The sequence below is a fragment of the Lynx canadensis genome, chromosome D4, assembly GCF_007474595.2.
Source record: "Lynx canadensis isolate LIC74 chromosome D4, mLynCan4.pri.v2, whole genome shotgun sequence".
NCBI lineage: Eukaryota > Metazoa > Chordata > Mammalia > Carnivora > Felidae > Lynx > Lynx canadensis.
The window spans coordinates 19488435-19505081 of NC_044315.2; the positions used below are offsets into that span (position 1 = coordinate 19488435).

General features: G+C 44.1%; 1 protein-coding gene across 2 annotated transcripts in view; it reads right to left on the bottom strand.

The window, feature by feature from the left end:
* Nucleotides 1–6610, bottom strand: part of LOC115499941 (guanine nucleotide-binding protein G(q) subunit alpha) — a 316581-nt gene extending 309971 nt beyond the window's left edge. Inside the window, exon 1 of one of the 2 annotated variants that reach the window (XM_030294228.1) lies at nt 6381–6610. Coding sequence is in view for 1 of the 2 variants with exons in the window: in XM_030294227.1 (XP_030150087.1) it covers nt 5539–5548 (10 nt within the window). In the remaining variant the exon portion in view is untranslated. Of the gene's footprint in view, nt 1–5538; nt 5564–6380 lie in introns of those variants that run through there. The other variant, XM_030294227.1, reaches the window with a different exon arrangement.
* Between the last annotated feature and the right edge of the window lie 10037 nt (nt 6611–16647).

Consider the following 16647-nt stretch of genomic DNA (forward strand, 5'->3'; position numbering starts at 1 on the left):
TTTTTACTGCATGATAGATGAGAAATCAGACAGATTTTTACATATCGGTAACATAACAAATCAAAGGTGATTGTGGAACAACTTCCTATCATTTTATTAGTAACAGCTGTTCACGCAAAACAGTGTTTGGGTCTGAGAACAGCTCTGTCTTCAATGTAACTCCATCCGGCAGCACAGGAGAAAACATTCACTGTTTACTGAAGTCAGTTATTGCCACAGATTTAATTACCAGCAATCACACTTTTTACCTTCTATTGCTATTTCACACTTCCCTAGGATGAATTCTGCAAAGATCTTAACATTGCTTAAAAGCCATGATACCAGTTTCCTTTTGAAAAATGTCATCACCCTCCCAGCTGAAACAAGGAAATTAGACTTTAAATTTGTTGCTACAAATACTTGTATTTCCCTCAAGCCAAAACAGTGTCTGGAGCAAACAGGCTCCCTCCCTCTACCTCCTTAGGAAGAAAGCAATCCTAACCTTCTTAAAATGGCTTCTCTCTCCCAAGATGTACCATTTGAGTTCCCTGCTTTTCCTCTACAACACCCAATCAACATTTCCATTAATGTCAACAGAACTAATCACCTCCCCTTAAAGAAAAATTAACATGAATGCTGGAATCAAAATCATCCTTGGAAAATCTAGTTCATTTCTTCTCAAGTGTAAGTTTGCCTGGATCATGAAGAAAAATCTGTTCCTTTTTTCTGCTAAGTTTAGCATAGCACGCAGCCACACAACTGTGAAAGCTGTTTCAGGTCCTTAAAAATTCATCTGTAATAAAAATCATAACTATATTGAATAGGCACCTACAAAACCGAATATAAACCATCTCCTATAAAGTGGAGCTGTGTTGTTGTTATTGTTGTTGTTGTTTAATGAGAAGGAGGCTATCAAATTTATTTGTAATAAACAAAATGGCCACTAAATTATTCTTCTGGTTCTCCTTTCTAAATTTACCTAAAAATATCTGTATCAGTATATAGGGGATAACTTCACTGTTCAGCATGGTTTTAACATGTGCCAAAGCTCCCAAAGGAAGAAATGACATGTAAGCAGAAGGATGAGTTCCACGGCAGATCTAGACAATGGATCTATCTACGTGGCTCAAAGCAAAAATCTTACTCTGAGGGCTTTGCTGTAGTCAGAGCTACAATTCTGATTCTTATGAGGGATGCTAACACTCCACCCTTCGGATAGAAACTATAAGTCCCGTGTTTCAAACAACAAAAACAAAAAACCAGAAAGAAAAAGAGGAAATGCATCCAAATAAATCCTGACATTTAAAAACATATTTAACACTTGGAAGCAAAAAGAGTAACAAAAATAAAACTGGTTGGTTTTAAAGCAGCCTCATGAACACCATCGTTTGGTATTTCCAGGGAGATGCTGTCATTAGGGCTGCGTACAGGGATCCTTGCCTTCCCTGGTTCTGAAGGGCCGTCCTAGACAGCCACTAACTTCTAGGTTAACTCAGACCATCAACATCCCCATTCTTCTCCAGTGAACTCTACAGAGGGGTCGTGGGGCAGGCGCTTTTATCCACACCCACATGAATGAACTCTCCATACAATCTAAATCTGTCAGGCAATTCCCAGCCTTCTTGCTCTGTAACTGTACAGTTTTCAGTACAAATATATACCTCTCAATCAAAAATATTCCATCTGCCATTCTTTTTTAATTTTTTTCGTTTGTCCATCTTTTTAACTTTATTGATTTTTTGAGAGAGCACAAGGGCATGGGGGAGGGGCGCAGAGAGACAGAGAGAGAGAGAGAAAGTCCCTAGCAGGCTCCACACTGTCAGCACAGAGCCTGACATGGGGCTTGAACACATAAACTGTAAGATTATGACCTGAGCCGAAATCAAGAGTCAGATGCTTAACCCACTGAGCCCCCCAGGCACCCTCCATCTGCAACTCTTAAAACTCTGTATTTGTTCATTGTGGTTCTCATTTAACTGTACAGATAAATCACAAATATCTGCCACCTGTATGCTGGAGAATTTAAAATTCACTCTGTTGAGTATATCATGGGGAAAGTGTATGACCAGAAGATGACAGGTTAAATTAGCTTCTACACGATAAAAAGTAAGCAAGATATCGAATGGTTTCTTTTTTTTTCTTTTAAACTTTCATACTTTAAGCATGACTGTTACCATTCCCAAATTCATCCAGCACAGAACTGTAATACACTGGTTCAATGTGTGATGTAACAACTTACATTAACACTTTCTATCCTGGAATGCACTTACATCCAACAGGCTCAAAGAGTTACATTCAATTGTTTAAAGATCATGATTTTATCTGCCACAGATTAAAAGCATTACATATCCCTGTGTTTCCATAATTTATTCATTACTTTATGCTCCCAATTTGTGGGGGGGCGGGGTCATAAATAAATGTACTCACTCAACAAACATTTATTGAGAGCATTCTATGAGTTAGGTATTGTGCTAGAAGTTGGACTATCATAGTGAGCAGTACAGACACAATCCCTAACCTCATAAGCTACTGGCCTAGAAGAGGAAGAAAATCTACAATCATATATGTAATTCAGTTAGAAGATAAAGAATATACATTCTTCCATGTAAGACTGGCCTAAACTCTGCCTATTTTCAATAGGTGGAATTCAATCAATTAAAAAGGTCTGCTAAATCTTCCCATTTGATGATTAAGATCTAAAGAGTAAAGATTTTAAAAGCATGTAAAGTAAGAACAGATTTAAGAGGGAAAAGATATATTTTCAAGAAACTAAAAAAATTTCCTGCATGAATATCTGTGACTGAATGCAGGGATTCAAAGCCATTTGTTATACACAGACTTAAAGACACATTAATATTCAATAGTGTGACCTACGTACTACAAATAGAAATATTTAGGGGAGCCTGGGTGGCTCAGTCAGTTAAGCGTCCAACTTTGGCTCAGGTCATGATCTCGCAGTTCATGTGTTCGAGCCTCTCATTAGGGTCTATGCTGACAGCTCAGAGCCTGGAGCCTGCTTCAGATTCTGTGTCTCCCTCTCTCTCTGCCCCTCCCCTGCTTGTTCTCTGTCTCTCAAAAATAAATAAATGTTAAAAAAATTTATTTAAGTAAGTATTTAGTTAGTATTAATATTGATCAATTAGAGGAAATACAATATACTTTATACCTATAAAGCATATAAAACTTCAACCAAGTTAAAATGTTCTCTTGCATATATACGTATATATGCAAGTTTTCTTTGAGCTGGCAAGGAAAATACTTATTTAAATAAATTCAGAGAAAGAATATGGTAAAGAAAACAACAATTCAGAACTAAATATGGTGTTTTATGGTGGTAAGTTTCTGGGTTCATTTAAAAAAAGAATAAAAAAATCAAAATATATTAGTACAGAATTGGAAAATACGTTGTCATAATTGCTGTGTAAGTATCAAAAACGATTCCAATTTTACTGCTATACTTTCATCTAGGCAGTTCCCTTTCTAATTCTTTAGGCTTACACATAAAATAATTATGTGAACAATGCAAAGATCACCTGCCAAATAAATCCATTTCACTAAAATGGTGTCATGCCTTAAACTAAAATTTACTTTGACAATAATCTTATACTGAATGTCATTTAAATATAAGAGTGAACCCTCGATTTAAATAAGGTAGTTAAAAACATCAGTAAATCTTTAAACTGTGTAAGGATAAAACCCGTAGCCTCCTTTGGACAGGTAGGAAAAGGAAGCTTCAGTGAACTCATCAAAGCAGCTGATCCAAGAGCAGCTTCTCAAACAGAAGCCCTCCCAGATATCTGGTTCAAGTCAACCATTATCTTCCTCCTGGACTCAAAAAACCGTGAAATCAGAAGCCCACACACACAACACACACACATACACACACCCCTACATTTAGGAGAGAGTATTTACTGTAGAAATAGTGTAGGTATCACACTCCTTCCGCTACAAAAGCAACATATCTAGATCACAAAGCTGTAAGAAATAGTATGTGATGCCTAGGGATCATGTTCCTAACAAAAAGTTGTACAATTTTTGAATGTTACTAGTGAATGTAGGTGCTAAATTAATGTCAGATTTTCCACTCCTTCTGATAGGCCATACTTGGGGGCTGGCACAAGGCTGTATTAAATCCTACTCAAATATCTAAAAAGAGACCAAGTTCCCCATTACTACCACTTTAGTAGGAAAACTGTTAATTTTTTTCTCATAAAATTATCTCCAAGTGCATTTTTAAAACATCATATGTTATTTCAATACACAGTATGTAATTATGTCCGTATATGTGTATTTTCCTCAAAGTCTTCCTCCTAGATAATCTAACCTAGGCCTTCCAACAGACAAACCCCCTGCGTTCTAATTCCAGCTGCTGGCACCTAGAGCTGTCACATTTCAGGAAATAGGGATGGCTTGAGAGATTTCAAATGCTGTATTCACAGCTAAACATAAACAAAGACTGTAAACAGGGCAAAAGAAAATCCCTTCTGAAGTCTCTCTAAAACACATGCTTTTTCCCTTAATCGTGCACTTGTACACTCTATGCGTATTTCTCTTCCCCTATTTTTCCCAATCTTGAGAATTTGCAACATATTCAATCACACATTATTCAGCCATTACAAGTAGCCCAAAATGAGAAAAAAAAAAACACATTTTTTTTTAATCTTAATATTCCAAATGCAGTTTTCCACTCCCCTGGCTTCGTTCCGTAAAGCCCACCTCTTTTATCCAATGCTCTGCCTTCTGTTCTTTACAAACAAGTATACATTTATCTAATCTGGTTTCAAGACATAAAGCATGACATGTAAATTAACCATTTGTAACTGTCTGTAATGATTATATTTTGTTCCCTCTTGTAAGTGATCCAGTACCCAAGCAGTTCAGTCCCAAAGGCAACTGGTTCCTTGAACCAAGAGATGGAATGCTCAAGAAAGAAAACGCATGCTTCTTCAATCTGAATTGACAGCACAATTTTTCTTTCTTCCAGACATGTCTGAGGAACATTTATTATACACGCAAATATCTTGAACACAAGTGCAGGCATTTTTCAGGCCTGTTACTGCAAAGCTGTTTATTCTTCCTACCACCATAGCTCAGAGTTAGGTCACGCTGGCTCCTATGTGCACCCTGATCCTTGATTCTGAACAGTCTCTAAAAGATAATAATCAATAGAATTCCTCTTTGAGAAATGGCATTTTCTTGATAACTTTGTGTGAAGACAGAACGTTGGGTTGTTGTTGGGTTTTTTGTTTGTTTGTTTGTTTGTTTGTTTGTTTTAGAGACTGAAGGGAAATTTTTGCTCTTACACTTCCCGTTTTCCTTCTAGCCTAGATCCCAAAGATATTAAAATGCTGTCCGTTTTAAACAAAAGGTTTCTATTTGTTTCCGGGAGAGTAACTGAGAGGCTGCACTGGTTTTCAGTAGTAACTATTGTGAATTCAGGCCTGCATCTGGGTTGCCTCATTAAACAAAAGAAACCCGTCGCTGTCAACAACCACACAGCACAACCCTCCGTATCCCTCCTTTTTTTACTGGAAGAAATGGTGCTGACGAGAAACAAACCTGTCACCATCCACTGGTCAAGAAACTCTTCTGGATCCCTCCTTTCGGTGGTCTGGTGGCTAGAGAGCAGCAGCACTTGTGTGACACATTTGAGCTTGCCTGCCCGCCCCCCCCCCGAAATACATAAACCCCCTTTCTTTAGAGAGCCAACCACTAGGCTCCCTCATCATCACTCCATGGACAATCCAGTCGCGAGTCTGACCACCATTCCCCCCAGACCCCCACCACTGGAAATGGATGCACACAGGCAACCCTACCGCAGGCAGTCCCCCAGTGTGCCCCGGCTCGGATCGCCACCCTCGGGCCACATGCACGCACGCACACACACGCACACACACCACAGTTCCCCTCTCCGGCACGGGGCGCCACAGCAAAGACACTGGAAGTTCGACCCCGCTGCCCACCTTCCCACCCCCGCACCTCTTCCCCCGAAGGGATTTGCCATTTAGCAGATGCACAGCATAGAAACGCGCTCCCGGGAGGCACAGCCCTCAGGAATACCAAGGGGCACACGCCGAGGCCCGGGACAGGGCAGCCCCGACCCCTCTGCGCGTGTGTGCTTGCGCGCGTGCGTGTGTGTGTGTGTGTGTGTGTGTGTGTGTGTGCGCGCGCGCGCCTGTATGTGTGTGCGCGCGCGCGTGTGTGTGAATGTGCTGAGCGCGCGCCCGCGCGGGTGCAGGTAGTGCCGGGGACGCGCCCGCCGAGGGTCCGGGCGAGCCGCGGGCACCCGGGTCGGGGGGGCCGCGGAGGGCAGCGGACCCGGGGGGCCGGGTGCGGCGGGCGTGGGGCCGCGGAGGCCCGGCGGGGAGGGCCCGAGGCAAGCCGTCCCCGGGCTGTACTCCCGAGCAGCAGCAGCTTGAGCTCCCGCGGGCGTCCCGCTTGTCCCTTGCGGAGCTGCCGCTCGATCTCGTCGTTGATCCGCCGGGGCTTCCTTGGCCTCCTCTGCTCAGGTCAGCACACGCCATGATGGACTCCAGATTCATTCTTCCAAAGTGCCTCCGCTGCAGCCCCGCGCAGGCACCCCGCTGCTCACAACAGCACCGCACATCACACCCTCCGCGCCCTCCGCTCACCCCGAGGCAGCGGTGGCCGCCGAGCCCCGTCCGCCCGGTCGCGTCGTCCGGGACGAGCTCGGGGAACGGCCGCGGGGCCCGCGGCCAGGGCCGGGGCGCACCAGTTGGGCCCGGGGGGGCGCGGCGGGAGCTGTGGCAGCTCGGGGGCCGCCGTGGAGGAGCGAGGCGGGCGCGAGGTCTGCCGCGGGCCTGGCTCGCTGGCGCTCGAGGGAAGCCGCCTCCTGCCTCGCTCAACGTCCCGCGCCTCCTTCCCGGAACCTGGGCGGCCCGCCTAGCCCCCCGCGCCTGCCGTCCCTTCCGCCTCCCCTCCTATGCTCCCCTAAGCCCTGCGCCCGGCGGCGAGAGCACATCCACCGGGGCGTCCCCGCAGCGAGCGGCCGCCGACGGCTCCCCGCGCCCGGCGCGCCCGCTCCTCGCTGCCGCTTGACACGGCTCACGGGCGCCCTGGGCCCTGCCCGCGCCCACCGCCCGGCTCGCGCGCAAAGCCCGCTCGCCGGCTCGCCCGCCGCGCGCTCAGCCGCCTCCGCCTCCGCTCCGCCTCCGCCAGACGCCCACCCCCGGCCCCGATTGCCAGGCGCGGAGCGGCTGCTCACTGCTCGCCCTCCCCCTCGCCACACACACACATTTTCTTCTTTCTCTGAACTGGAGCACAGATCCGGGAGGGAGGCGGCGGCGGCAGCGGCGGCGGGAGGAGGAGGGGAGGCGGAGGGAGGGGATGGGCGCGGGAGGAGGGGAGCGGGGAGGCGGCGCCGCCCGGCCCCTCCTGGAAGGCTTTCCTGGGCTCGCAGCCGCCGCGGCGCGCCTCCCAGTGCGGCTCTCGCCTCGCCCGCCGCTCCCCAGGCTGCGCCGGCCCCTCGGGCTCTGCGGGCGCCTCCCGCTCCCGCGCGCCGGTGGGGGCCGGCGGGCGCAGCGGTCACGGCCGCCCCCGGGGAGGTGGCGGGTCGGGGCCGCCGCCAAGCCTGCCGCTGCCCGCCCTGGCGTTGGTGGCAGCGGGGAATATGGCGGCTTCTGCCTGCCGCTCGGCCCCCGCCCAGGAACGCGGACTCGCGGAGGCGGCCCCGCCAGCCCCCCAGCCCGGGCCGGCTCCGCGAACCGTCCACTCCCGGGCCGCGCCGGTCGGCGCCGCCTCCCGGCCACTTCTGGGCTCTTTCCCGTTCCTATTTCCAAAACGCCATTCGGTTACAAAAGTATCTCGCGTCACCTCTGACCCCAATTCGGTCTTAGATACACTCGGTCGTGGAGTGCGACTGGGGAAGGAGGAACTGTCACCGGTTCCCGGGGGGGGGGGGGGAGGGGGCGGGGAGGGAAACTGTCCACAAAGTTACGGGAGATACACATCTAAATCCTAAGCTGCAAACGAAGCTGTCCAAGTTTCCAAGAGCCTCCTGATGGCTTCCAGTTTATATGCCATTGAGGTTGTTTCTGTTTTGTTTTGTTTTGTTACAAACTCTTCTGGAAAAGGCACACGATGTTTAACAGCCAAGTGATCAAATTTGCCCTTCTAGACCGAGATTGAATTATGCTCGATTTACAGGAAAATGCAGAATCATGTGGAAGCAAAGGGAAGAATCAAATAGAAAAAAAGGGGGGAGGGGGGACAAGATTGCCCCAGCAGAATCCCATTCTAGTATTTTGGTTTTCCACTTTCAATTGAGGCAGTTTACTTTAAAATGTTTGTTTATTTTGTTGTGATGGTCGACTGATAAATGGCAAAAAAAAAAAAAAAAAAATCTTGCTCATTCAGGTTTTATTTTGTCTAACAGCTGCAAAAGGGGAACTCCTTTTGCTTCCGGCTTTCATGGAACCTGTGGTCTCCAGAGTAAATTGTATTTTATGATAGGAATCCCTTTTTCATATTTCATGTTTTCTGAAATGTCTCTGGAGCAACGTGCTTATCCAGAGTGGAAAGGAAGGTCGTGACTGTACCATTGCTACAGGTCAAGAATGCATATAGGCTTCCTGAGTGACAGGTGTGTAACTACCTTCTTTTATGTGCCATTACTTCCACCCCCTTGACACACACATGCACACACACACACACACACACACACACACCCCAGGACATAGATCAAACAAGTCACCGAGGCATAAGATCTATACTGTAGGCTCCCTTTCTAAATATCTGGGCTGCAACATGATTAAAGTTCACATAAGCCAGGAAGGCAAAGACAAATCTCATCCCCTTTATGTGGACTCCTATGTCACTAGAGGGGTGCCTGGGTGGCTCAGTTGGTTAAGCACCAGACTCTTGATTTGGACTCCAGTCTCTATCTCACCATTCACAAGACTGAGCCTTGCCCATCAGGCTGTGCACTGACATGCAGAACCTGCTTGGGATTCCCTCTCTCCCTCTCTCTCTCTCTGTCCCTTGCTCACTCTTGTGCATACAATCGCTCTCAAAGTAAATATATAAACTTAAAAAAAAAAGCCACTAGACTTTCTGTGAAATTAAAACTTAAAATTAAGTGACTAATGAAATTAAAGATTGAAATTCAATATGCAGCAATTTTAAATGGCTTCAGAGGAAAATTTTTAATTGTAAGTTTGTATCCTCTAACATACATATATATCAGTTTCAGAGAGATATTAAATACCCAAAAAATCAAATGACAGGAAGCTTCAAGTCTCTGGGGTCCTAGCCAAGGATCCTCTGAAATTTTTGAAAATGTCTCTCAAACTGTACTATCCATCTATCAGATAATCCATTTTGACTGAATTGACATGCTCTTTGATGAAAGGAATTACACCATTCCCTCTCTCTCTGCCCCTCCCCCATTCATGCTCTGTCTCTCTCTGTCCCAAAAATAAATAAACGTTGAAAAAAAAAAATTAAAAAAAAAAAAAGGGGGCGCCTGGGTGGCGCAGTCGGTTAAGCGTCCGACTTCAGCCAGGTCACGATCTTGCGGTCCGTGAGTTCGAGCCCCGCGTCGGGCTCTGGGCTGATGGCTCAGAGCCTGGAGCCTGTTTCCGATTCTGTGTCTCCCTCTCTCTCTGCCCCTCCCCCGTTCATGCTCTGTCTCTGTCCCAAAAATAAATAAACGTTGAAAAAAAAATTTTTTTTAAAAAGAAAGGAATTACACCATTTGATACTATCAAAATCCATTTTTTCACCCCTGGATCCCAAGCATCAGGGACAATCCTTGGCACTCAGTAGAATTTGAATGGATGAAATCAATCAATAGGAGGATGTTTCTTCACGTATTGGAAAGAAATCAGAAAGTAAGCCAGTACTCTCTGACAGTGATGAAGCCATGTATGGATGACAAGAAGGAAACAGGAAAAGAAAATGCAAATTTAGACCCCAGATCTATCCAGAAACCTTTACATATGTATCTGGAAAGCATTTGCCAAACAAACATTCATACAACCTAAGTCAAGCAAACAAAATCCATGTAGAAACTCTTGACATTATTAACCATACTTTAGAAGTAAATAAAATATGCAACTAAACATGTATCATATTCCAAAGCCCCAGTTCATTAAGTTAACATGTATTCATTGCCTGCTATGTGTCAATAAGGAGAGAGTGCAGGAAGTGAGAGATGGTCTTGACCTCAATAGGCCTTAGAGTCTTTGTTTTTTTAATGTTTATTTATTTTTGAGAGAATGGAAGAGAGCAGGGGAGGGGCCAAGAGCAAGGGAGACAGGAGATAGAGAATCCCAAGAAGGATCCACACTATCAGCACAGAGCCCAACATGGGGCTCCAACCCATGAACCACAAGATCATGACCTGAACCAAAGTCAAGAGTCAGATGTTTAACTGAGTAAGCCACCCAGGCAACCCTAGGCTTAGTGTTAAGGCATGAGGCTCTGAACAGCCATAATAAAAGACAAAGTGAAATCAATTTGTATTAAAACCGGAATAGACGTAACAATAATAAAGGCATAAAAAGGCAGAAATAATTCATTCTGGTAGGGGGAACTAGAGGAGACTTCATACAAAAGGGGATATTTGGATGCATCTTAAAGAATGAACAGGCTTTCAATAAATACGTGTCTACATCACTTAAGTCAGCATTTCCAAATCACCCCCAAACAGACAATGAGATGATAAGCCATTCTGAGAATTGAATGGCAATGAGTACAAGACTGAAAAGCAAACCACACAGCCTTCAGAGCATAGAATGCCAGAGGGAAATGGGAAGACTGTCACCTTTTCCATGGCATCCTGAGATGGACAGCTGCACCATGTTCCTATTACCCTCCTCCATAGGGACTGGAAAAGAAAAACAGTCAAAGGCGTACTTCAGTCAAAGGCATAGTTCAGTTTCCGGGAGTGATCCCAGAATAAGAGAATGAAAGGCTGAACTCATGTAAAAGGAGCTCCTGGGGAGGAAGAAGCCTGCATCGCTCCTGTTCCCAGAGTCACTTAGCATGGCTGCTTCATAGCACGCCCTGCACCGCTGTAATTATCTGTTTCTCTACCTCAGCCTCCTCTCCCAGTGCCCTGTCTCTGTCTGTCATCTCTCAGTCTCAGCTGCTTTCAGGGCACCCTAAAGAGTGCCCAGCCTGGAAGAGATACTCAGTTAAGTGATGAATAAACAAAAGAATAGGAGAACCTACGTCAACAACAAACACACTGCAAGACTGCCTGTCCCAGGCAGTGCATTATGCCAGATGCCTGAGGCATACAAAGCCCTTAAAGCCTTAATAATCTGTTTGGGCAGACAGTCCACATGCATAAAAGAATAAACAGCAATGCAAAATGAGAAGCTCTCACTGCTAACCTACAGCAGAGAGAATGGACTGCTAGAGGAGTTCAGAAGAAGGAGCGGTTATTCAAACCAACCCAAAAGAGTATGGGTAGACACACGATGATGGTCACCTGAAAGACCAATTAGAAGTGGGCCTGAACCATTGCAGATCCGACAAGAGCTGGGAAATAGCTGTTCCGGGCAGAGCTTGCTGGCACAGCTGTCTAGCCAAGGAATAAAGTAGCCTTGCTCCTGGGAAGGCTAGCAAGCAGGCCCAGGGAGACTCAGAGAGCTGCAAATGGCGCCACCTAGAGGGAAATTTTCAAAACAGCAGAAAGATGATGATTCTTTGTTGAAAGAAAGGGTTTCAGGGCCAACATGTTGAAGATGAAAAACCAGGCATGAAACAGTATCTCCTTCTGAAAGAGAAAATACCCACACTTCAGAGCCACCAAACAGATATTCTAGATGAAGCCAAGTACTTCCTTCCATCACCACCCTTATAAATGCTTCCAAGTGATCTCCTCTTAGTACTCAAACATATCCATTCTGTGCTTATCCCAGGTTAGCATCATCAAAGCAAGCGCTGTACCTCACAGTGGAAAGGCCATCAAGTCCCAAGAGACTGGAAGGCTCTGAAAGGCTGGCCAGACGGCAGCTCTTCTTAAGCTGGGTACACCAGAGAAGCCGTTTACTAATGTATGATGAATGAATGAACGAATGACTGAATGCCCCGCTAAGACCAAGAGAGCACACTGGCGGTCTTTGACCTGACAAAGTGTTGCTTTTGACATAATGGTGTCATTGAAAATTTTGAATTAGCTTCCAGAACTTAAACATCAAGAGATTCATGCAGAAATCTGGATTTCAGTTCCTGGTCAAGAGCCAGCAATCCCAGGCCTCTATTCCCAGATGACAACCATTCCCATCACCTTATTTACTCCGCATTGCCGTATAAGCTGGACCAGTTTCTCCTCCCCGTTTAGTTACAGGCTGTATCTGTGGGCATTCCAGGTGGGCTCCCAAATGCAGTTAGCGGGACGAATATTGGATTTAGAACTTAATTAGGTAGATGATCTAGGCAATTGGTTTCTTTCCACTCTTGGTTTCTATGCTTCTAAATCAAATAATCATTTATTCTATTACATTTATCTCCTTTGACGATTTCTCGTGTAAGTTTCAGTAAGCAATTTTTGTCTGTCCTGCTCACTCCTGAATCCAGCACCCAACGCAGTGCCAGGGCTGTTACCAGATGCTTAATAAACATTCACTCAGTGAATGAAAAAGAGATCATCCAATCAAAGAGGCCACATACTGCCCACATGGCAGCCTGCCTCTTTTCTTTATTTTTTTTCTTAGCCAGATGGTACCCACCAAAGCTTGGCTCCCTCTGTAAAATGTTCCTTGGCCCTGTGCATCAAAATCTTGCCTCAAGTGAGTTCACCAAGAAAAATTAGCCATCGCTCGGATATCAAGAAAGCTGGAGATGGAACACTCTTGTTCAAAACCCAGATGGAAACATGTATTAATTCACTCAAATCAACCTTGTAGGAAAGCTGATATTCCTGACACGAATTCAAGTACTGTGTATGTTATATATTGGAGACCACGACACGATATATAGTCAAAGTTGTTAATTGCTCAGTGTGTGATATATTAATGAAATACGGCACATGTTGATGAAAAATACACAAGTCATTAAAGTGTCTGTTGTGCTGACTTCTCAATGATTGAAATGGACCTGATATTAACCTCATAGTTACTATCCTTGTCAATTTTTCAAGCTGCCATTCTGATTTTATCAAGAGATAAGAAAGCTAACAGCTTTTCAATTTTGAATAGGAATACAAAACATTTCTTCCTGACCACAAAATTAAGATATAAAGGTTATCTCTCTCATTTTTTTTCCCCTCTTTCCTTTCCTAACTCTTAAACCAACCCAGATCTATTTGAACTGCAAAAATTTCCAAAGGTCCCTTCCAAATTCTTAAGCCCCAGACTTGGGGTGAGTACTTTGGGCAATATGGAGTAGAGCCTAGAATAAGGTAAGGTGAGTGAGCACAATTTTTTTTTTTGCCTTAGATTTTAATATGTCTTGGTACGCAAGTGTTAGTGATCCTCCCTTTATTTAAAATTCTGATAAGGGGCACCCGGGTAGCTCAGTCAATTAAGCATCCGACTCTTGGTTTCAGCTCAGGTCATGATTTCACCGTTCATGGGTTCAAGCCCCACATCAGGCTCTGAGCCTGCTTGGGATTCTCTGTCTCCCTCTCTCTCTCTCTGCCCCTCCCCTGCTCACTCTCTCTCAAATAAATAAACCAAAAAAATTTAGATAATAAAATAAAATTCTGATAATTTGCTCATCATGGATTTTTGCATTACTTTTTAAAAATACTGTCTCAAAACATTATTTATCCTGATTACTGAGATTTGTGGTGCTCTCAAATTTTGCAGCCAAGGCAAATGCCTAATTTGTCTTATCCTATCCTGGCCCTGATGTGAAGGTGGTACATGCATTGGCAAACACATGGAAAATTTGTCACTCTAGGGAGGGAATGAACTGTGGAGGATTATCTATTCTTTTTACATCTTAAAAATACACATGATTTCTGCCTGTGGAACGAGAACAAAAGAACTGGCTTGAAAGCCATTGATTGTCCAAACGAAAGCAGCAGAAGTTTCCACAGCCTCTTCAAGTACCCATGTACCGGGAAAATCAAACCCCCCAAAATATGAGAAAAATGCAGAAAATATCACATATTCTAGGCTCACTCCCTGGCTTACATTAAATAGCAATAAAGACCTCTAAAAACCCATGTGCTCTAGGGAATTTCATTTATTTAAAAAAAAATTCTTTTTTAACGTTTGTTCATTTTTGAGAGAGTGCAGGCGGGGAGGGGTAGGGAGAAAGACGGAGATAGAACCTGAAACAGGCTCCAGGCTCTGAGCTGTCAACACAGAGCCCCAGGCAGGGCTTGAACCCAGGAACCCAGAGATCATGACTTGAGCCGAAGTTGGATGCTTAACCGACTGAGCCACCCAGGTGCCCCTAGGGAATCATTTGTTAAAACTAAAGCTACCAGAAAACTAATCTACAAAAGGGCAAATGTACAGATGTTCTGATTAGGGGAGGGGTGGCACGGAATGCCCACACTTCTGCTTTCCTCTTCCCTCAGGCTATTTTCAAAGACCCTGAGCTGAGTTGCACACATTTTACAGCAAGGTCCTACTTAGACGGTCTATGCATTGATCCAGGGTCTGCAGCTAGGAAGTGCAAAAAGCCGAACCAGCACTTGGGCATTCTCACTCTCAATTTCTTTTCCCGATGTCCTCCTCCTTTAAACTGAACGAGTCCTGGGGGAAGTTATATTTGGTCTCCAGCTCTCCTGGCCTCAGAATTGGGCCTCATCTTTTTGGAAAAGATCAGTGGTTCACTTACTATTTTATCTATTCCCAGGAAGGCCTGAAACCTACTGATAAGAAATCACAGCACACTCGTAGGAGTATTTGCGTTTTCAACCAGATCAAAGCCCCAGGTTAAAGCAGGGTTCTGAGCCCGGACTGCACATTTGGATCACCTGGGGAAGATTACTGGATGCCAGATTCTCACCCCAGGTATTTGGGTTTGATCGGTCTGGGGCGGGGCCTAGCATATTTTTAGTATTCTTTTATGCCCCCAGGTATTCCAACATGCAGGCAAGATTGCTAACAACTAAACTATAGCAATAAAACTAATTACTCACATGCAGGCCTCAGCCGGTGAAAAGATAACGCAGCCATAATTACCTGCTTCAGCTGAGAAGCCCAGTCCGGCCTTACGGGAGCTGAGAGGTACCAGCCTCAGTGCTCATGAGAACCAAGCTGGCCCCTTTCCCCCACTCACTATCCTATTAGACCTGTAGACAGTTTTCATTCATTGCCTTTTTCCCCTCATTATTTTCTTAAATTTGTAGCAGTGTTGTCATGGGCGGGGCAGGGTGGGGGGTGGGGGGCAGGGAGAATCCTCAAAAAATACAGGAAAACACAGAAGAAAATGAGTATTACCCATAATCCTACCGCACAAAGATAACTCTCATTTACATTTTCTTGTTTGGTTTTGAGTCTTTTCTATTCAGATGGATAGACGTGAAATTGTTTACAAATTTAAATTATAGTTCACATACTGGTATTTCTTTATTTTTTAAGTTGTATAGGCATAGAAGGAAATGCCCAAATCGAACAAAATTTACACGAGGCAGTCTCCCTCCTACCTCCGAATCACGTCTCACCTCCCCAGAGGCAACCAGTGTTACTAGCTTTTTTACAGACTTCCAGAGATATCTACATGTGTAGATAAATTATGTCTATCTTTATCTTTCAGTCACAAAACTGGTTGTATACTGTACAATCTATTCTGTAATTTGCTTTTTCCTACTTATAATGTATCTCAGAGATGGGTCCATATCCTCCCTTTTTCTTTTTAACATTACAGTTTCTATTGCAGATTCCCCACGATTTTTTACCCAGTCCATTATTGATGGGTATTTGTTTTCAGTGTTGTGCTAGTTTTATTATAAATATATGCTCTTCCCATGATTTTTTTTTCATTTAGTAGATATTTCAAACATGATATTAGTAGCATCTTGGTGTTCCTTTCTATGAATTTATAATAATCTGTTCAAATTATACTGAATTGTTAGACATTTATATTTTTTCTTAATTCTTTATCATTATGAATAAGGCTGCAGTGAACAATCCTTGTATATAAATCTTTGTGCATATCTCCATATCCCTAGAATAAATTTGACAGAGTCGAATTCTATATATATATACACACACACATATATATACATACATATATACATACATATTATACACACATATTATACACATGTATGAAAAGTCTCATTCCCTTATCTTTGTAAAACCACAAATACTGATTTAAAAATTATGGAATTGGTTTGGGGTCAAAATACTTGTGATTCTTTTGAACTGTAATCTTTCTTCATTATTAGGAACTACTCTGGGCCTTTAATTATTTCAAAGATTTTACAAACCTAAGCATCTATCTACAAATCATCATAAATACTCTTTTTACTGAATTATAAGCCATATAGATAGAGCTAAGGTTTTAAAAGTTCAAAGTCATTTCATTTAGGTAGTTCTAATAATGCCATAATTCATGAAAAGTCTACTGAGAAGCACATCCAAAAGATTCTAGGCTTTCTTTTAACACAAATCCACAGACCCAGAGTTTGGATACATCTTGAGTTTGTTCTGTATGTATTTCCAGAAATTCATTCTGAGGAAGCTAAACACCCTTTTAACTCTTCACGTCGAGGGGTAGAGCTTACCACAAGCA